At 32.9% G+C, this 20,599-nt stretch overlaps 5 protein-coding genes across 9 annotated transcripts; all 5 read right to left on the minus strand.

The window, feature by feature from the left end:
• Nucleotides 1–538: 538 nt before the first annotated feature.
• Nucleotides 539–1,867, minus strand: LOC105796285 (uncharacterized). Its single transcript, XM_012625901.2, has 2 exons — nt 1,408–1,867; nt 539–933 (listed from the first exon to the last, which is right to left on the minus strand). The coding sequence occupies exons 1-2, from the start codon at nt 1,720–1,722 to the stop codon at nt 577–579; spliced, it is 672 nt and encodes a 223-aa protein (XP_012481355.2). The 5' UTR covers nt 1,723–1,867; the 3' UTR covers nt 539–576.
• A 1,203-nt stretch (nt 1,868–3,070) lies between these two features.
• LOC105796288 (RING-H2 finger protein ATL74) lies at nt 3,071–3,891 on the minus strand. The gene has a single exon (XM_012625905.2). The coding sequence runs from the start codon at nt 3,755–3,757 to the stop codon at nt 3,242–3,244; it is 516 nt and encodes a 171-aa protein (XP_012481359.1). The 5' UTR covers nt 3,758–3,891; the 3' UTR covers nt 3,071–3,241.
• Nucleotides 3,892–5,445: 1,554 nt separating this feature from the next.
• Nucleotides 5,446–6,490, minus strand: LOC105796287 (RING-H2 finger protein ATL74). 2 transcript variants are annotated; one of them, XM_012625903.2, is made up of 2 exons: nt 6,425–6,490; nt 5,446–6,233 (listed from the first exon to the last, which is right to left on the minus strand). In XM_012625903.2, the coding sequence occupies exon 2, from the start codon at nt 6,226–6,228 to the stop codon at nt 5,686–5,688; it is 543 nt and encodes a 180-aa protein (XP_012481357.1). In that variant the 5' UTR covers nt 6,229–6,233; nt 6,425–6,490; the 3' UTR covers nt 5,446–5,685. The 2 variants fall into 2 exon arrangements, with proteins under 2 accessions (XP_012481357.1, XP_052483791.1); XM_052627831.1 differs by having other exon boundaries at nt 5,446–6,336; nt 6,425–6,487.
• A 3,026-nt stretch (nt 6,491–9,516) lies between these two features.
• LOC105796280 (MACPF domain-containing protein CAD1) lies at nt 9,517–16,330 on the minus strand. 3 transcript variants are annotated; one of them, XM_052627829.1, is made up of 7 exons: nt 16,188–16,330; nt 12,719–12,957; nt 12,447–12,642; nt 12,274–12,351; nt 11,317–11,500; nt 11,066–11,229; nt 9,517–10,404 (listed from the first exon to the last, which is right to left on the minus strand). In XM_052627829.1, exons 1-7 carry the CDS (start codon nt 16,191–16,193, stop codon nt 9,772–9,774), a joined length of 1,500 nt encoding a protein of 499 aa, XP_052483789.1. In that variant the 5' UTR covers nt 16,194–16,330; the 3' UTR covers nt 9,517–9,771. The 3 variants fall into 3 exon arrangements, with proteins under 3 accessions (XP_052483789.1, XP_012481344.1, XP_052483790.1); XM_012625890.2 differs by lacking the exon at nt 16,188–16,330 and adding an exon at nt 13,939–14,580; XM_052627830.1 differs by lacking the exon at nt 16,188–16,330 and adding an exon at nt 14,482–14,579.
• Nucleotides 16,331–16,391: 61 nt separating this feature from the next.
• LOC105796284 (serine/threonine-protein kinase STY13) lies at nt 16,392–20,134 on the minus strand. Of its 2 annotated transcripts, none has more exons than XM_012625899.2 (6): nt 19,424–20,134; nt 18,831–18,963; nt 18,527–18,722; nt 17,893–18,017; nt 17,071–17,229; nt 16,392–16,989 (listed from the first exon to the last, which is right to left on the minus strand). In XM_012625899.2, exons 1-6 carry the CDS (start codon nt 19,585–19,587, stop codon nt 16,705–16,707), a joined length of 1,062 nt encoding a protein of 353 aa, XP_012481353.1. In that variant the 5' UTR covers nt 19,588–20,134; the 3' UTR covers nt 16,392–16,704. The 2 variants fall into 2 exon arrangements, with proteins under 2 accessions (XP_012481353.1, XP_012481354.1); XM_012625900.2 differs by having other exon boundaries at nt 18,831–18,934; nt 19,424–19,589.
• Nucleotides 20,135–20,599: the final 465 nt, after the last annotated feature.

The following is a 20,599-nucleotide window of genomic DNA, read 5'->3' on the forward strand; positions in this document are numbered from 1 at the left end:
CCGCTTGCACCAATCGAGAGCTTTTACTTCCCTTCTCTTTTACAGTTCAACTTTTTTTTTATGAAATAGCTTTGAACGTCATGAATCTACTAACTAAATTTCAAACAGCTTTCTTCTTCGATCTTCAACGCTGGCCATCAAATCAACTTAGATCTAAGGTATGTTCTTTTACTCATTAATGTTTATTGATCCATCGTACCGACCATCTAATTGTTGTTTGGAGCTCACTAACTAAACTTAAAAAAAAAAAAAAAAAAAGCCTTAATAGCCCAGTGATTTAAATAAAAACTTTCAAATAATCTAATAACTATTCTGTAACTTTTTAAAGCTGAGTAACCAAAACATAAACTTACTAATAGTTTAGCCCGTTTTAGCCTTTAAATAGTAAATTTAACCTTAAATTTTATGATTATTTCGAGTTCGAGTCCTGTCAAGTTGAATTTAACCCGTTTTAGATTCGAATCATTTGAGTTTAGCATTGAAAATTTTCAAAGTAGATCATTTAAGTTGTGTTGTTATTCAAGCTAGAATCCACAGCAAAACAATATTGATCTAAAATCTATATATCAAAAACCATCATTTCTCTTTGAGTTTCAAAATATAGGAGAAGAAGATACTAAGAAGAGCCAAAATCAGGCGACAAGCTGCAAACCAAAACCAAAAAACAGTACATCCATGGGCATGGCTCCATGGAATCCAATTCCAAGCATGTTCTGAAACATAATCTTTGCCTAAATTGAAGACAACCCAAGAAACAGCTGTTCCAACCATCCAAACCCTTCTGTTTTTTCCTCTGTTTAAATACAAAACCCAATACAACGACAATAAAATAATGCATGTATGAATTATAATTCCTTTACCATCTTTCTTGGAAATCCATTGCTGCAGCAAACTGGGAATCGCAATTACCAAAGAACCAGCCCAGTTTGATTTCTACAAAAAAAAAAAAAAAAAACTTTTAATTGTGTGTTTCAACTAAAAAAAGGTTAAATTTTGATTTCAGTCCTTTCTAATTTGGTATAATTTAGTTTCTCTACTTATTAGTTGATGAAAGTAAATAATACTGGGTTAAATTCTGCTATTGGTCATTGTACTATGCATTTTGATCATTTTTAGTTTTTTTTTTGAAATTTCAGCCTTACCAAAAGGATATTTAACTATTACGGACAAAATTGAAATTTCAAAATTCATAATTCATGCATAGTATACATTAAACTCAATTGCAATTAATTATTCTAATTAAAATGTAGAGGTAGCTTTTATTAAAAACACATTTTTCCAAATAAAAAAGAAAATCAAGAGCCAAATTATGTCAAATTATAGGGACTAAATCTTAAATTTGAGTATAGTAATGGGATCAAAACCATAATTTGACCAAAAAGAAGACAAAGCAAAAACTTCAAATACCTTGTCAGCGAACTGCTTCACTCGATGCAGCACCGATTTAACATCTGGGTATTGGATCGTTAGCCCTTTCCTCTCACGGCGAAGTCGGATTTTCTCGAGGAAACTGAGAAATCTGGATTTCAAGCTTCGTTTTTGTTGAGAGGAAATTGAAACCGTTGACCCTGATTTCAACCGGAGCTTGAGGATGAATTTGTGGAGCCTAAGGAGGAGCGAGAATCGATGGAATTCGCCGGTAGGTAAGATTTTGGTGGCTTTTAATTTGAAATTGAAGATCTGGGTTCGGGCTTGGATGTTTAATTTCCAGGATTGTTGCATTTTTTTAATTCCGCATTGATCGATGAAAGAAAACAGTGACAAGCAGCAATATAAGCTTTTAAACCATAGCTATCTCAAGCTAGCCGTTGTACATGGAATATGTAGGGTTTGGTTTTACTTTCTTTTCTAGGATCAATGACAAATTTAATCCCTAACATGTATTATTTTTTTCATTTTAGTCCTAATTTCTTTTATCACTTTGACTTTCAATCTTAAGAATTTAGTCAAATTGTTTTGTTTTGGATGGGAATATTGATTCAACTATTAATATTTTAATAGCACTTACGTGACCGTTTATATGTACTTTATATGATATCGATAATTCTTTTTTAAATATGTATTTTTTATTAACTTCATTGAATTTTCTATTTTTTTGATTAGTTTTTAAACCTGAATGGTTAATTTATTTATTTAAGTCCCAAAATTATTGTTTTAGAATTTTTTAAAATTTTAACTTTTTTACATATTCTTTAGAATTTTTAGAATTTATACTTTTTAAATTTTATTAAAATATAATTTTAGAATTTTAGAAATATTTTGAATTTTTAAAATCATTTTGAATCTTTTTGTAAATTTTGTTGAAAAAGAAACCAATTTGCTCATTTTCAAAATTGACATGGACTTTGACGTTATTTGAGTTATTCAAATTGTAAAATTCAACTTGACTCAAACTCGAAACTCGAATTACTTATTCAATTTGACTCGAAAAAACCGAATAAGTTGATTCAATTAACTCAAACTTCGAATTTTTTCAAATATTTTGAGTCAAATCAAGTTTTGCTCACCCCTAATTACGGCTCATTCCTAAGTTGACGTCATAAAAAGTCAATTTTGTACCAATAGTATTCATACAAATCAAAATACCCCATTTTGATAGTAAATTGGAATGATAAATTATAGCTTCCATTTTGGTGTAAATGTAGGTCAGTATTAATCATACCAAACTGTTTTAGTCCATTCTGATCAATATTAAAAAACGATGCGTCTATTAATACGATACCGACTATTTTGAGTAATACTAGAAGCTTGATACTTAAGGGCTTAAACCAAGCTTCAACCTTTGCTAACAATGCCAAGACCCTGTATTTAATTTTCTTTTAAAAGAAAACCATAACTATTTGGACTAACTTATAATATTATAAAAGTAAGAGATCAATTTGTTAAATTTCAAAGATAACAATTTGTTAAATTTGAATATGTGAATATTGAAATGTTAAAGAATACAAGTAATGGGCCAAAATTAAACCTTACGCCAATTTAAAGTTTAGGGGCTAATCCTTAAATTTGACCAGGGACCAAAACGATATTTTGACCAATAATTTCTAAAAGCTCCAATTACTGTGAAATCAAGATACAAGATGATGAACTGAACAGTTCTATCTCTCTCTAACCAACTGTAATGCAATAAACTTCAAACTTGGGAGACTTACAAGGAAATAAAAAATTATTCCAATATTTGCAATTTAGTCCCTAAAGATATGCAAACTATAACAAACAAGTACCATGAAGCAAGAATGTACTAGCTTCCCTCTTGAACAACTATAACAACATCGCCACTATCCGTCGGTAGCCGGTCGGGACCGGCGATAGCATCCCGGTTCACCGTCTCATGTTCGAGCAATGAATGTCGACAATTCGGGCACGATGAGTTCGACATTAACCATTTGTCTATACACTTCACATGGAATCCATGGTTGCATTTTGGTAACACTCGTACCTTTTCCCCATCTAAGAACTCTCCAAGACAAATGGGACAGTCGGTGGCCGTAAAGCTTGTGCCGCCAGTCCTGTAAACGGCCACCGGGATTCGTTTCAAGTCCCGTTTCTTCAACCCCACCGTCACCAACTGAGTCGCCGCCGCTCGTTCCGGATTCTCCCTACAGCGACCATGGATGAGCGAATTCAACTGAACCACTAATATCATTGCCAAAAGAAGTACGGCCAATTTCATAATCGCATGGGAGTAGAAATTCTCCATTGGGGTAAGGAAAGGATCATAGGTTTGATCCTCATTGGATGGAGCCAATGTACTCATTTCTGCTACGCCGATTAGTGTTGTCGCTTAAAAACAATAGATATGGCAACAAAAAGAAGACTGAAATTTGTATTTATCTGAACTGGGGACCGATGTAACGTTCATCGTACTGGAACATGTTTCTTTATATACCCCCCCCCCAAAGACTTAGCTTAGTGTCTCAGTTTGTGTTGAGGAAGGAGACCATAACAACCAGAACTCTAATTAACTTTATATGCAGTCGCCGCCGAGTTGCAGTGAAACAATCGGTGGACTCCTAATTTATATGAAACTGATTGTTGCGTTTGTGGGGTGAATTTCTCTTCTTTTTTCGGAGATAATTCAGTGTTTGGTTGTTATATTATATCTTATTAAGATTCGGAGTTGGATTTTTTCACTAAGGTTATTTTTCATACTAATTTTGGGATTATTTTTTAGTTTATTACGGGAGAAATTTAGCATGTAATATTTACCTATTTTGTTAATTTGGTTTCGATTTAACAAATTTAGCTCGTAATTTTTACACATTTTATCAACATTTTCATTGAATATACAAATATTGATGCTAAATTTATTACTATACCAATCAAAAGTATGTACATTAACGGAAAACATGAACACTATGGTTAACTGTTCTTAGTTACCCACACAGGGGTTAAATTGCTCAATTTTTTGTTAGATGGGCCAATTTGCTCAGTATCAAAAGTGAGAGGGATCAAAGAGGTTTTTTTTTTATTCATTTTAAGTATAATAACAAATTTAATCCTTAACATTTATCTATTTTGTCACTTTAGCCTTAATTCTTTCTTTTGAACTATTATCATTTTAATTGGCAACCCGTGTGGTAGTCTATATGTATTTCATTTTTTTAAAATATAATTTTTTTAACTTGGTTGAATATTATATTATAATTTTTTGAAATACCGTGAATTGTCAAATCAATGCCATTAAAATTTTCAGAATCCAATCAAATTTTCTACTTTAAAAAATGACTAAAATTTAAAAGTAGAGAACCAACGTAATCGAAGAGATAAACATTAAAGATTAAATTTATTATTATACATTTTTTTTATTGTTTTCAAAGTGAGTTTATATTAAGTTTAGGACTAAAAGATTACTAGTTCATATTCATACCATTTGTATCGGTCAAAACATTCCATTCCGATAGTAGACTGGAATGACAAATTTTAGCTTTTGTTTTTATGCAAATTTTGATCCGTATTAATCATACCAAAACGTTTCAGTCCATTCCGATCAATACCAATTTATATTGATAGTAAATTAGAATATAAAGAGCTTTTCACTAGTAAGATACTATTTTGAATAAGACTCGAACCTTGATACTTAAGGGCCCGGCCAAACCCAACCTTAGCTTTTGTTAACAACGTCAATATATATATATTAAATAGGAATGCATAGTTAACTAACCTCCCTTTTGTACCTACCCCATCGAGACCTGTGTCTCTCCTATTTATCTTCAATTATTTAATTAACACTTGCAACAAAAGTGAATCTATGAGCCAATAAGGCTCTTTTAAACACTGCAAGTTGCAAATTGGGCCACACATTTGCTAATAATATTGATCAAGATCCCTCTAATATGTTTGAATTTGAGATTTAGTCCTTGTACTTTTATAATACAGTTAAAATACTACATGGAATCCGTTCCAAATTAAATTTTAGGGGCTAATCATTAAATTTGACCACAGTAGAGGAACTAAAACGATATTTGACCAATAAGTTCTAAAAGCTTTCTGAAATCATGATACAAGATGATGAATGTAACAGTTCCATCTTCTATGTAACTCTGTAAGCAAACTATCATGTAATAAACTTCAAACTTGTGAGACTTGCAGGAAACAATAAAAAAAAGAAATCCTAGTATTTGCAATTTAGTCCCTAAAGATATGCAAACTATAAGAAACAAGTACGATGAAGCAACGAATGTACTAGCTTCCCTCCTGAACAAATATAACAAGATCGCCATTGTCCGTCGGTTGCCGACCGGAACCGGCGGTGACATCCTTGTTCTCCGTCTTATGTTCGAGCAAGGAATGTCGACAATTCGGGCACGACGAGTGCGACATTAACCATCTATCTATGCACTTCACATGGAACCCATGGTAACATTTGGGTAACACTCGTACCTTTTCACCATCCAAGAACTCTCCAAGACAAATGGGACACTCGGTAGCCGTAAAGCTAGCGCCGCCCATCCCGTAAACGGCCACCGGGATCCGTCTCAAATCTCGTTTCTTCAACCCCGTTGCCGCAAGCCGAGCCGCCGCTTGTTCCGGACTCTCCCTACGGCGACAACGGGTGATGGAGTTGAACACCAACGCGCATAGCACCGCACACAGAAGTGCTGCTAATATGATAACCATATTGGTGTCGAAATTCGTCGTCTTGGTAATGTAAGAATCATCGTTTTGTTTCTCAACTGCAGGTACTAATGTACTGATCTGCGTCTCCCCCATGCTCCGCCGATCCATTTTTGCTGCTAACATAACAAGTGGTGCGTCTTAAAAAGAACAGATAAGCCAAATTGTATTTATCCGAATTCGGGACCGATTCAACGTTCATCAGACTGGAACATGTCTCTTTATTTATCCCAAAAAAACCCAACAATTAAAAGAGAGAAAAAAGAAGAAGATTTTTTTAATAGAAAAAAGATGTTTAAAGGCTTACTTTAATGTCTGTTTTTGTAGGGGAAGGAGATCATGGGAACCAGAACTCTAATTTAACTTTATATGCAATCGCCGAGTTGCAGTGAAACAATCGGTGGAATCCTTATTTATATGAAACCGATTGTTGTGTTTGTGGGGTCAACTTTTGTTTTATTATTTCGAGACAACTCGGTGTTTGGTTCTCATATTGGCTCTAACTATATTGGTGAATTTACTTAAAAGGTCCCTCTACTACAGGGACTTGATTAAATAGATTAATGCAGTTCCTATATTTTTTTTTTTTAAAATAAAATAATGTCATATTGGAGTAGAAGTTTATATCATTTGATTCTTTCTAATAGTATAGGGATTAAATTGATCCGTTCAATAATAAATAAACTAATTTGGTCCAGTCCCGGTAATACAAGGACCTCCTAAGTACTTTAATTAATTAAATTTAGAGTTGAGCTGAGCCGAAATCTCTTAATAGGGTTAAGTTCGATTTGATTCGATTGAGTACTTTTTTTTTTCTTCAATTTTTCAAGTTATTCATAATAATTTTGAGTATTTTTCACAAGTAGGTTCTAGACGATGACAACACCTAAAAATCTAATAAATAAATAAATGGACACCTATCATTATTTTAACTTTTTTATGTCTTTTGACTCTATTTTGATAAAAAATTTACTTTATTTTGTGATTTTAGATCTCTTTTATAAATATTTTTAAAATTAAATAATTTTACATAAAATTGTAAAATTATTTTCTAAGTTTTAAATATAAAATATGTTTCTACTTTATAAAAAAATTAAATTCCAATTTAATTCGTTTAACCACCGTTTTTACTTAAGAATAAAAAATCTCCCAAATATCAGAGTTTAAATTTCTTTTCTTCAACCTTATTTTATAAATTCAAATAAAAATCTTATTTTAAAAATCAAAATTTTTGTCACTCGATTCGATAAATTTTATTAATAAAAAAGAAAGTTTAAAAGAGATACAGAAATGGGTGATCCAAAATTTGTAAAAAAAAGTAAGAGATACAAAATTGAATGGTTTAGTTTGGGTAGGGCAGTGTGACATATACTTTTATAGTACCAAATCCATTGGGTGTGCCATTGATGTAACAGTTGTTTGATAAAACCTTGTAGTTGCACCCAATCACAATAGCTTTGGTCATATAGTGGGAACTTGGCTGCCATCTTCTCATTGGGTGGTTGCATACCAACATCATCATAAGGAGATAACTATTTTGAGTTCGAACGTATTGAAGTGTGTTATCTTAATACGGGAATGTTCAAATTATTTCAATTCTTAATTTTTTTTTTGTATTTTACATTTATTTTATAATTACTTAAAAATATTTTAAATTTTAAATTAATTATCTAACTAATCAAAATAAATTTACCTAATTATTCCCAACCTTAAGTTTGCCAAGTGGAAAGAAGATAAACCAATCATACTCTTGCTTGGAAAAAAATAATATCTTCCATCCTTTTGGTCTTTTCCTCAATAGAAAAGTGAACTTATATTTTTTTATTGAAAGAAAATGCAACTTGGATTTATATATATATACAAAATATTTTCCAAGTTGGGCATGTAATCCCAACACCCTTCTAATAATAAAATATCTTTTTAAGTATTGATTGGTGTAAAATAATAATAAATTAAAGTGAAAAACGGTAAAAGCTAAAATAATACAATATATCCAATTGAATGAGATTTCTCATAGATCTATCAATTTGTCTCGGGTTAACCAAAAGGGTTAATTACATGAGTTTCAAACTTTAATTTGGAAACATAAAAAAAATTTAAAATTTAAAAGGAGATTAAATTAAATAGTTTTAATAGTATAGTAGCAAATCAGTTGACATTATTAATGGATAAAAAAATTTCAACAATTTATTCATTTTATTATTGTGTATTAGTTTAGTTTATCATTTTTTTTTTACTTTAATCCTTGATTTTTTTTGTCCAAATTAATATTTAAAAAAATTTTGATGACCAGAATGAAAGCGATCAAAAAGCTGAGTGATCAAAATGAAAGTATAAACATGATGTGGCGTGCGCAACTAACCGACGTTAGAGATTTAACGCCTGGGTAACTAAAAAGGAAACATCCTAAAAGTTGAGTGACCAAATTACAAAAAGAAATATTTTAAATGGCAAAAATGAATTTATTTCAATAAATTAAATCACAAAATATGATATATAAAAGAAGTGGTGTTGGAATGGGGCGCGAGACCTCATTGTTGGTTTCATTGAATTTCAGGTAAACACCAAATAATTTTTTAAAAATTATGCTAATCTCAACTACTCCACTTCTATATAAAAAAACACTACTTCGCTAGCTTCGGCTTGTTAAGGTTAAGATTTTAGGGTTTTAGTGACAAAGTTGGAGTTTTATCATATATATTTATAAAATGTGAGCCTTTCGTTTTAGTATGTGCATTTGTTATAAATGGGTCTTGTCTAGGTTTTTTATACTTGACGTAATGATTTGTTTGACTCTTTTTTTTTTTGTATTTTTAATCCTTAAAATTTACTTCCATTCAAGTTTGTTAACTTTGCTAACGTGTATATCACCATGTGGACGCCATACCAGTAATTAATTAATTTTTAAAGGTTAAAATTTTTATAATTTTAATTTTAAAAGTAATTTTATAGCATGAGATTTTATAATTTTTATAGTTATGAAATTTTGAAAGGAATTTTGTGTTTACGTGAATTCTGATTAATAAGAGTGGCATGCAGCAAATTTGAAGAGAGTGTGGAAGTTCATATTGATGATACTGTAGAGCCTCCTGGATGTGGTTAAATTGATGAATTTCCCAAACCGGGATATTATGTCATTTGTATCACTTTCTAATAATTTAATGTCATTTCGAAATTTCCATCTAAAATTTCGGCACATCACGTTAGATTTGATTTTTTTCAGGATGAAAATACTAAAATAGAATTAAATTATTGAAGAAATTATTGAAGAATGATACAAATAACATGATATCCCGGTTTCATAGAGGGACTAAAACCGAAATTAGACCTTTCTTAAACATGTTTTATGATTTACCTAGCAAGTGTATACATACATCTCATGTAGATAAAATTAAGACATTTCTTCCAAGGTTATTTCTACATAATTCACAGCACTTGAAAAATGTTTACAAGACACAAGTTGCTACCAAAATTGTAAGAAAAACTCCATGTTTAAACATACATATCCTAAAAAACCACTCAAAATCAAATTCATCAAAACACAATTCTTTACAAGCACGAAGAAGACGTACAGACGTGCAAAAAGAACGAAAAACATTGCCTCTACTTAAACATGGACCGGCACGAAACCATACCAATCATATGCCAAGAGATTCAATAATTCAGTAAGGAGTACTTTACCCTTAATATGATTTTGCCTTTCTCGACACCGAGCTTTCCACCGGTTACTAGCCAATGACCGGGAGGATCTTGTGGTCCTTTGCTCATCTCAGACATATCAACGAATTTAGCCAATTTGTTTACGACATTTTCTTGTGAACCGGAACTTGAATCACCAGAGTTGGTAGTACCTATAGTAGCAACAACTTTCTTCAATTTGTCATTTGGACAATGGTCCCACAACGATCTTCGTATCGTGCAACACGGAAGCCTAGAATACAAGAGCCTCATGTACAAGACGTTTCTTGACCCGAAGTTCCAGACTCCGAGTTGTGCCCCAGTGACAATGTAGACGCCAGAGAGGTCACCTATAAAGGTTTCGGGGTTTTCAATTGGTGCCGTACTAACATGAGAAAAATTCTTCCATTTCACAGGTTCAAACCATCTGCTATCTTGCTCCTCGGGTCCTTGCCATTTAGGAGCACCGATTGCAACATGGGTGTCCCAATGTGGGAGTAGGATCTTCGGAAGAGAAGCTAAGTGTTGAAGATGAATACTCAGACGGTTCTGCTTGATTCCTTCTAGTCGTAATTGCAAGCCTGTTACTGGCTTACGTCCAACCGAGACCTGCAATTTACATCAAGCACCAGATTAGATGCAAAATATTTTTTTAACAATTCATGTTATCAACCAGTATCTCTTTCGTGGAGTGGTCTATAACCAATGCATTTTAGTTATATATGATACACCACAATTATGGCTCTTAGAATGCCCGTAGAGGTTATGCAATTGCTATCGAGCTTAGATAAAGCTCAACTCGATACTCCGGGAGAAAAAGAACAGCTACTAATGCTGGTTAAGTTTCTCATGGCACGAGACATCACAAAGATGGCTTTCATTATTAAACATTTCATGACACCCCCCAAAAAAATGAAAAATTCAGCTTTAGACCCACAAAATTCATAAAATCTTAAGTTAATATATGATAAAATTATAGTTTACCCCTCCAAAAACGCTAGAATTTCGATTTAGTCCTTTTGAAAACCATAAAGATATAAGCCAATACAAAGATGAAATTACATTTTAACTCTCAACAATGTATAACTTAATCTCGGCCCCCACTAAAAGAATTTCTGACTTTGCCCCTATTTCACAACAATGAGCTATCCGGGGGCAGCAATAAGCATGAGCCTTAATCATACTCTTTCCATTCTTACGAACACATTTCACCAACAAATCGAAGAGCTTGAAATTTTTAAGATCAAAACGTTATTGCATAAACATATACCTGTTCTTGGCTGACATAAAGTTTTTGCCCCATCATGCTGAATTGCAAAGACGGGCAAACAGGTTCCTTCCTCTGGTGGCCAGGAATCTTGTCCTGTACCGGAGCCCATATCCTAGGAATCTGGAACTCTAAGAAATATCTAAGTTCTTCGACTGGAGGCTTGTCTGCCAAGAATCAGTCAGAAGATTTAAGTTAGGACAGAGGGTTAAACATTAGCAACATAAGGAATTGGAAAGAATTAGTAGTATTACATTCGAGATAAAGACTGATAGCACGAGTCAGATGCTCCTTTCCGGCTACTCCATCAAGTAGAGCAGTAATAGGATAGAAAGTCATTTCGATGACATCCGGAGATGACCGGACGGTTTTTGCCCACTGTGTGTGGTTTTGTTCCAGATCATCTCCTCCCCTCCTACGAAAAATGACTGTAACATCCTGCAAAAATAAGAAACCAAGGCACAGAGTGAAACACCATCTAGTCACACAATTAGAATTGACTAAAAGATGAATGATAAATAAAAAATTTGGCAACCAAAAGTGATAATAAAATACAATTCAACATCATTGACATACAAATATTTTAAGAGGAAAAAGTAGGCCTAATTGCTCAAATTAGAGCCAACCTTTTTGGGGTTGCTCATATAAGGACCAAACCTTTCAAAGTAGTCATATAAGGGCCTAACATTTACAGAAGTGCTCAAATAAGAGCTTTTCACACACATCAGCCTAGTTTGTAGTAAAAATTAGGTGAATGTTGACATGTTTAGAATAAAACACGTAACAGTCGAATCAGATATTGCTTAAAAAAAAAGAAAATAATAAAAAACATAATTTGAAACCTGATATATGACATATGAGAAGCCCTTATTTGAGGGCTTTTGAAAAGGATTGGCCCTTATTTGCCCATTTTGAAAAGTTTGACCTTCATTTGATCACTTTTGTAAATGTTAAGCCCTTATATGACTATTTTAAAAAGTTTGGCCCTTATATGAGCTACCCCTAAAAGGTTAGGTCACAATTTGAGCATGTAGCCAAAAAAGTAGGAAGTACAACAACAACCAGACAAAACAAAGGTTAACCTCGGTACACGGCCTTGGCTACAGCGATTCGATTTGACAAAAAACAAATAACAGAATAGAATCCCAAAGATATTGAATATCCATTAGCAAAGTGATTTCCGCTAATAAACCGTCAAGCCATCTAATTACCTCTTTCCCGTTAAGACATGGCGCATTGGAAGGCTGAGGGTATATCCCTTGACTATTGAATAAGCCTGGATCAAGACCCTGTAAAACTCAACAAATTATGTTAAGTCAGCAACGGTCAAGAAAGTAAAACAAATAAAGGAAGACAAACATCCGACGGAAATAGTGGAACTAGCCTTGTCCTTTAATTTGATTTGACCTGAACTCGTATGACTTTCTTTATCAGAGAATCTTTGATTTCCGATATCCTGCACATAGTTTTTAATCTCCATGGTAGATAAAGGTGAAGAATGATGTTGTTTGATGTATATCACATCTTTACCACCAATAGTTACAGAAGTAACGACATGTGTCCCAAAATTTTCAATGAAACTGTAAAAATAGAGCAATATTAGGACTTCAAGCCTATATTCTGAGAATTTTACACTAATCGACAAACGGTTCATACCTAGCCAAGGATGATGGATCCCAAGAAGTTGGGACTGCACGTTTAACCTTTTCTTGCAACACCAATGGTGACCTTGTAAGCTGAAGCTTGGCAAGTGGAATGTAAAATCCATCCATAGAGAGCATCTTTGTGGTCGCAGCATCAATATTTGTTGAACCAGTAAAGCTAAACACAGAATTGAAACTACCGAGGGCAAAACCACCAGACACGTTAGCTTTTTTATTGAAATACTCCACCATCTGTAGTTGGTAAGTTAACAAAAGTGAATTAGAAAAATAACGCAATACAAATCGAAACACATCAGGTTGAAGCCAATTGTCGGAAATAGTTTAAATAATGCTTAATTCTTCATTTCATAATTGATTACAAAGTACTAAGAAATTCAATTAGCATACACTCTTTCTCCTAAGCATAAGTAGGCCCATCATAATCAAATTCAATGATCTAATGCCTTTTCTTAATCACCACCAAAAACACTACATTTTAAGAAGCTAAAAGTACCATGGAGGCCCTTGTACTAGGAGTCAAACTGCATTTTGCTCCCTCCAGTCAAAAAATGGGCAAATTAATCCCTGAACATTAGATCAAAGTGCAAATCGATCCTTTCTATTAAAAATTCCATCCATTTGCACTATTAAAAACTGGTCTGGCTGACAAATAACCAGACAGTAACGTACACCTCATGCTAACGTATGAAATGAACGGAATTAGAAGGACTAGTTTGCTCTTTGATCTAACATTCAAGGCCTCCATGATACTTCTATTGAAGCTAACCCCTCAAATTAAATTTCAAACAAGCAACATAATTTGGAATCAAATCACTAATAATCAAACATGACCCACATACTTCCATAGGAGATAACATGTAAGTCCAAACAGAATCAATTGCCACCCTTTAGGCTAACCATTACCACTAATGATAAACACCACTGCACTCCCAAAGAGAACTTAAACTTGAACTTGGAAGTGATAGGAGAGATAGCTACGAATCCCAAAAAAAGTTCCTAAAATTTAGTCATTATGAACCATAAAACGGACATGGAGGTACATTGGTCATTCCCAAAAGAAACATTCAATTCTAACCACGAATATGATCAACCAAAGCGATAGAAAAACACAATAACACAATAACATAATAAAAACCCAAAGTGAAAAAACTAACAATCTACACCATATTTGATGAATAAAACATGCCCAAAAGCCGATATCACAACATTTACCTCATGAAAATTACAAACCCCAGAACTACGACGACCAATAGACTCCTTGGAGCTCCTAATATCTCTAGAAATATTAGGTAGAACAATTTGATCATCCAAATAAATATCCCTAACATGTTCTTCATCAATTTCAACTATCCTAGAACCCATCACACCTTTACAGTACAATAACCTCGTATCGTAATTAACATCAAATCCTCTCCCCAATGCTTGAACCGCGTTGATTGCTGTGTGTAAAGCAGCTGCATTTCCATTTTCCCCCATTTTTGCATCCCCCAAATCCCACTTTAAGTACCAACTTTTTCCTCGATTAGAATCATACCCAGACCATCAAATAAGCTCAATTAACCAAAAAAAGAAAAACCCAATTCTCCTATTGTACTGAAAACAAAAGAAATCGAATGAATGGTGAAGATAATTCGAGTTGCAGTTCACCAAAGCACATAGAGAAAAAAAAAGTGGAGTTGACTCAAAGTGACTATTAATTTGTAATTTGGGGAAAAGATCTAAAAAAAAAAGAAGATAAAACAATTTAATTCTAACCCGATGGTTTCTCTTGAAATTCTCTCCTCTTTTTTTCCCCAGTTATTATCGGGTTCTTCAAAAAAAAAAAAATATGTGTTCCACTGTAGAATATGTTTTTGTCTTTTTTAAAAAAAAATATTGACTCTCTTAAGAGACCATAAAAAGAGTTAATTTTGGCAAATGGACGATTGAGATCGTGGCGTGTACTTTTTTGTATGAAATCTCAGCCGTTTATTTCTCCTAGACCCAGTCTTGAGTCTCTCGGTTTCATCCAAAGGAAAGTTATTTCAACTACTTCCATATTTAGCTCATCGAATTAGAATTGTTTAAGGGTTTAACCATGATTAGAGTAGAAGGCTTATTGAAAATTTTATAAATTAAAAAAATTAAAACGAAAAATGAATTTATATAAATAATTTTGAAGTCCGTGTATAATATATATTTTAATATTCACCATCCAAGCTCGATTTAGTCTAGTTGTTTTCTAAATTTATAATATGATATTTTATTTAAAATAAAATTATTTTTAACTCGTAAACTTGACAATTAAACTCACTTTGATATTTGTATTCTTTTAGGTTCTCTTAAGTACCAGAACTTGACAATTAGATCTATTTTAGTTCCTAAATTTAAATTCCATCAAAATTTAATGATGTGATAAGTGTTTTTATTGATTGGTCAAATTGATTGGACCAAAAACCAATTGGTATACTAGTTAAAACAAAAAGGTTTAGCTAATTGAATCAAAAACGGCTTGAAACCGTTACAATATCGAAAACATAGACAAAAACCAATAGTTAATTTTTTTTTATGAATTTTTAATTATTGTTCATCTAGCAATTGAATTTATCGAACTGATTGCATCAAAAACCAATTATCTGAGAAGTTAAACTACTGGTTCCATTATCAAAACACTGTATGTGAGACTTTAAGATTGTACTACATCATCATCTGAAAATTTATATACTTTTTTTAAGTAATAATGTGACACAATCTCATAGTGACACATCATCAAACTTTTTTTAAAAAATTAGCTACTAAAATAGATATAAGAAAAATACAAATAACAAAGTGAACTTAATTGTCAAATTCATAAGCCAAAATTATATTTATCCCTTTCTATTTTATATATTATGTAAACTATATCATGTTAAGTTAAATATATTATATTATATTATATCATATTATACTATATTATAGAGTAAATATTAAAAATATATGTTATTTATGTTTAAAATTTTAATAATATGTATAATGACAATAAATAAAACCAGCAAATATTGAGTGCAATGGTAAAACACATTACACCTAAAGATAAAAATGCAAATTCAATCCTTGAAGACGACATTTACGAATTTAAAATTTGAATCTCTATTATATTTGATCTTTCCAAATAAAAGTCGATGTCTAAGGCTTCAATATGATAAATGGTGATAGCAATACATTGCAATGCAACTAAAAGTGTTCGGATGTAATAGTAAGACATATTGACACTCTTTAACGAGAGAACATAAATTCGAACTTTAAAGCCAACATTATTAGATGGGCAACCACAAACCACAAACAATTTAGACCATAAATCGGACATGTTTGATACCAAAATGAACTCAGAGCAATGCAATGGCAAACATAATAACAATGCAGAGCACTTTTCAACTATAACATGCCGAGTTCAAAGTTACCAAGGCAATTTAGAACAAGTCAAGGCAGACAAAAGAAATTACCACCATTCCTAGATCTGCTACTCTGGCTCCTCATGCATCATTGCGATCAACATCGTGATGTGAAAAAGCCAAAACCTATTCATTTGTCGCCATTCTGGCTTCGTTAATAATGCCTAAAGCACAAACCCGAGCATCTGTCAAATCTAAATGTATCACATGAAATGCATACCATCATCTCATTAGGAAACAAAAACAAGAATGAAATGCACTGTAACAGCCTTCTTTTTTCAGATGAAGGGTAACAGTGATATGAACAGGGAAAATTCGAAATCGTATACCTTCTTTACAACAATGTCGACTAGACGACGTAAATGGTTCTATTTTTGTTTTATTTTGCCAAGTTACCCCCAAACTAACATCTTTCCTACATTTACTTGATGAAAAAATCATCACTAGAAAAGCTAACTATGAAGAGGTTCAGTTAGAACATATATATCTACTATTACATGCCAACTTTCTTGAGTTGGAACAAAAAGAAACCCTTTTTTTCAAAATTTTACCGGTTTTACCCTCAATATCAGTTCCTTGTCCTCTTTGCGGCGAACAATTGGCGTAGGAAAGCAAATTTCCCCTTTGCCCGAACAGATAACTCAGTTATGGTTCCATTACTCGTTCCTGCTTTCTCGCTAGCGTCGGATTCAGGTATTGACGATGGAGGAGGTGTGAGTGTGAAGAGAAAAGCATTCAGCATACGTACTATCTGACTAAAGCTTGGCCTCATGTTAGGGTCCTCAACCCAACACGATTGTATGATGAAAGCTAGATCAGGGGATATATCCTTCGGAAGGCTCGGTCGTTCTTGCTGCACATTCATGTAGCATCAACCTAGTTAGCTATCTGTTAGTTTAAACATTTATGCTGTGTTCATTGAAAGAGTTTTCACCTTAAAAGCAGCAGCATAAGCTGCTTGCAAATTCGACATGCCCTCAAATGGCATGCGATTGGTCAATAATTCCCATAAGACAATTCCAAAGCTGTAAACATCAACCTTGTTATTGTAATGCTTTTTTTCCCCTCGACGCAATGTCACTGTGCTATACAACTACAACAAAAGTCACAAATCATTTATTACCTAAAGATGAATTGTCAAGCAATCTCTAAAGTAAACTGCGAGGATCATAAATTTTTGGCATAAGGAGTAGGTCATTCGGTCTGCAGCTAAGGGTATTCACTATCAATTGAAATGTTCAAATATAAGCATATAGATAAATGCGTGGGCGTATCAGCATTAGAACATTAGAATTTCATAACTAACATCACTCAAATAATTAAACAGAAACAAAATGTTTCAATCTTCATTATAAATTAAAGAATAAACTACACCCAATGTCACTAAACTATTAGTAAGTTTAACTTTTTAGTCACTCAACTCAAAAAAGTTACAAAATGGTCACGGAACCATTCAAAAGTTTTCACAAAGTTACAAAATGTCAATAAACATCCAAATTGTTTTATGAAAAAAAATGAACTGCAGAAAAGAAGGGTAAAGAGAGCTTTCAATTGGGGCAAGCGATATGAACAAAGAAGGCCATACAGCAACGATTTTCACAGCTCAGTGACCAAAAAGTTTAATAACCATTTTGTAACTTTTTGAAGTTGAGTGACCAAAAATTAACTTACTAATAGTTTAGGGACCTTGAATATAGCTTACCCTAAATAAAACTTCTCATTTTTGCTAATACAATAGTGGTGCAATTGCACAAACCTCAGGGGCCATCCAACGATAAGTCCCGGTCTCAGCAGTCATCATCTCTGTCACGGATTCTTCCCTCGCAAGACCAAAATCTGCAAGTTTTACAGACCTCTGGTTTGCTGTAAGCAACAAGTTATCTGCATGGATAAATTCCAACATATATTTGCGATTAGCAAAAGGAATCAAGAAATACATACTGAACTATGAACAAATGTATTACACCAATGAGTAAATTGCAAGCTACATTCTGCTCTCAGAGGCAGAGATTCATTCAGATAGGCATCTGATAGTAAAATGCATGTAATTGCAGATTCAGGTGTTCCAGTTTTCAAGCACACAGTTCAATCAAAACATAGGAAACAGTCAAAGGAAAGAGACAACTGAAGCGGCAAAGAATTCAAAAAGAAAATCATTTAAGCCACTAATGCACAGAAAAGAACAAAAAAAATACGAATTAAAGCAAATTAGTTAACTGCTGTGAAGATTTCGTGCACACATTCATGAAAGGGACAGAGTGAGATCCCGATGCCGCTATAAAAGGAATCACTGCAAGGCCTTTGAATTATACAAGCCAGCCTCTCCAATCACCAACTAATATTCTATATAGAGCGTTTAACATAACTGATGAAGAATATTCAAGAAGTACCAGGCTTCAGATCTCTATGTATAATCCCGTTAGCATGCAGACAATCCATGGCACGCGCAATGTCCAGTGCAAAATTCAAAGCCACATGAGGGTCTAAAACTTTCGGACGAATGCTTATTAAGTACTTGCGGAGGGACATTCCCGGTAATAACTCGGTTACTATCGCCATCAGCGGGTCCTTACAAGCTCCAAAGAACTGTCAAGGTAAACAAATCCCGTAATTCGCAGGTGAGAACAACATATAAACGGCATATTCCATTGATGAACAAGTTACACAAAAATGCAAGTTTCAAAGAATCATCACCTTGACAAGATTCTCATGTTTCACTCGAGACATCATGTTAACCTCACGAGCAAAACGACTCTCGAGGGCAGCTCTTTCCTCGACCGTACTCCCACGGTGAAGAACTTTAATGGCAACAATCCGATCACCATACCTGGAAAAAATGTTAGACTCACCCCTATGTAACTAAGAGAGTGCCCTTATTTGCACAACCATTTTTTTTTACATTGTTTCACTTGAAAACTCTACAAATTTAAATGTCATCTCCATCATTTTTGTCTTCACTCAATAAAATTCGTTCAGCAATTTTAATAATTATTACGAAGAAATAGCAACGTTCTTCATATATTGATTTCTACTGTTACATCCACATAAGAACATAAAATATATCTATTTTTCCTATCTAAAAAAACAAATTAAACTTGTTAATTTGAGGATAATTAACTACAAAAAGTTCGGATTACAATAAAAAATAATTATATAAATAAAAAAAATCTTTACCACTACCATCAACCATGGCTATTACATATATATAATTTTGGCGTCTAAGAAAACATATATTAGTAAATTAATACAATTACTATTAATATTTACAAAGGTGTTAAGAGACTGACCTTCCTTCGTATACTTTGCCATGAGCTCCTTCGCCGATTTTGGAGCCGATAAATAACGATTTCGGGTCAATAAGCAAATTTTGATCGATAGTCAACTCATCAGCACTCGTTATCAACCCATTTGAAACGGCGACGCTTCTCGTTTCTGCTTCGCTGCAACTCATAGTTGCAACTCCCGCAAGTTTTTCTTTGAAATTTTTAATTTCTAAATTATCCCCGAATTCCTCATTTCAATCAACGTATCTTTTTTTTTTTTTTTAAAGAAAGCTTCATTCGATTTCTACATAACCTTCAAACCACCGAATCTCGAAACGATTTTAAATTCCGCAACGATTTTATATCCATATTTGCTTTGAATTTTCGCTTGAGCTTCAAATTCTCGTCACTGAAGATTTTAAAAGAAAACCTAACAAAAAGGAAAAAGAACAAGCAGCTTACAGTGCAAGCAAAACAAGAACCAAATCAAAAAAAAGAAAATTCTCAGATGAGGCCTAACCTATCGCTTTAAAACAGTGAATTTTTTTCAATACATCAAAAGGAAGAATAATTTTTTTTAAAGGGAAAAGATTGAGTTGAGATTTGTTTAAAACCCGAACTATCAATCAAATATTTAGAAAAAAAAAAAAGAGTAAGAATCTCTTCCGATGAAGATAATATTCCAGAATTTTTTTTCCTTTTTTTTTTCTTCTCTGTGTGTCTTTGCTCCGATGAGGGTTTTAATAAAATTTTTATTTATTTATTTTAAAGAAGGAAATGGAAAATAATAATAGAGAAAATGGGGGGAAAACAGTGTTTTTTTGAGACGAGTAAAGGACTAATGAGAGAAGAACACGTGGATAACAGAGAGCTTTTCAATTAAGAGCCACCTGTGAGCATCAGTGATTTGGACGTGTCTGGTCTACGATGCCTCTGATGGAGCTCTCGTATGGAAAAACAATCTCCTCTCGAACTATTATGCTCGGCTGAAGTTGGCTTGGTTTTTTTGGTTAAACATCCAACTATTCTTTTTAATGTTCTAATTATGTTAAAAAATATTTACTTTAATTATATTTTCTTTTTCTTTTTTTTATAGCCAAACAAAGAAATATTATAAAATAATTATTTAATATTTAATTTTATATTTTTTATTATCAGTTGATTAATGTAAATTTTGAAACACCTAAGAATTTAAGATGG

Source organism: Gossypium raimondii, chromosome 3, assembly GCF_025698545.1.
Source record: "Gossypium raimondii isolate GPD5lz chromosome 3, ASM2569854v1, whole genome shotgun sequence".
NCBI lineage: Eukaryota > Viridiplantae > Streptophyta > Magnoliopsida > Malvales > Malvaceae > Gossypium > Gossypium raimondii.

Coding starts and splice junctions, on each gene's coding strand:
- LOC105796285 (XM_012625901.2), bottom strand. CDS start 1,722: ATGCAACAATCCTGGAAATTAAACATCCAAGCCCGAACCCAGATCTTC. Junction 934..1,407: donor TGAAGCAGTTCGCTGACAAG/GTATTTGAAGTT, acceptor TTTTTTTTGTAG/AAATCAAACTGGGCTGGTTC.
- LOC105796288 (XM_012625905.2), bottom strand. CDS start 3,757: ATGAGTACATTGGCTCCATCCAATGAGGATCAAACCTATGATCCTTTC.
- LOC105796284 (XM_012625899.2), bottom strand. CDS start 19,587: ATGAGTTGCAGCGAAGCAGAAACGAGAAGCGTCGCCGTTTCAAATGGG. Junction 18,723..18,830: donor AACATGAGAATCTTGTCAAG/GTGATGATTCTT, acceptor TTACCTTGACAG/TTCTTTGGAGCTTGTAAGGA. Junction 16,990..17,070: donor CTTATGCTGCTGCTTTTAAG/GTGAAAACTCTT, acceptor ATGAATGTGCAG/CAAGAACGACCGAGCCTTCC.
- LOC105796280 (XM_012625890.2), bottom strand. CDS start 14,202: ATGGGGGAAAATGGAAATGCAGCTGCTTTACACACAGCAATCAACGCG. Junction 12,352..12,446: donor AAATCAAATTAAAGGACAAG/GCTAGTTCCACT, acceptor TGAGTTTTACAG/GGTCTTGATCCAGGCTTATT. Junction 11,230..11,316: donor TATCAGTCTTTATCTCGAAT/GTAATACTACTA, acceptor GATTCTTGGCAG/ACAAGCCTCCAGTCGAAGAA.
- LOC105796287 (XM_052627831.1), bottom strand. CDS start 6,243: ATGTTAGCAGCAAAAATGGATCGGCGGAGCATGGGGGAGACGCAGATC.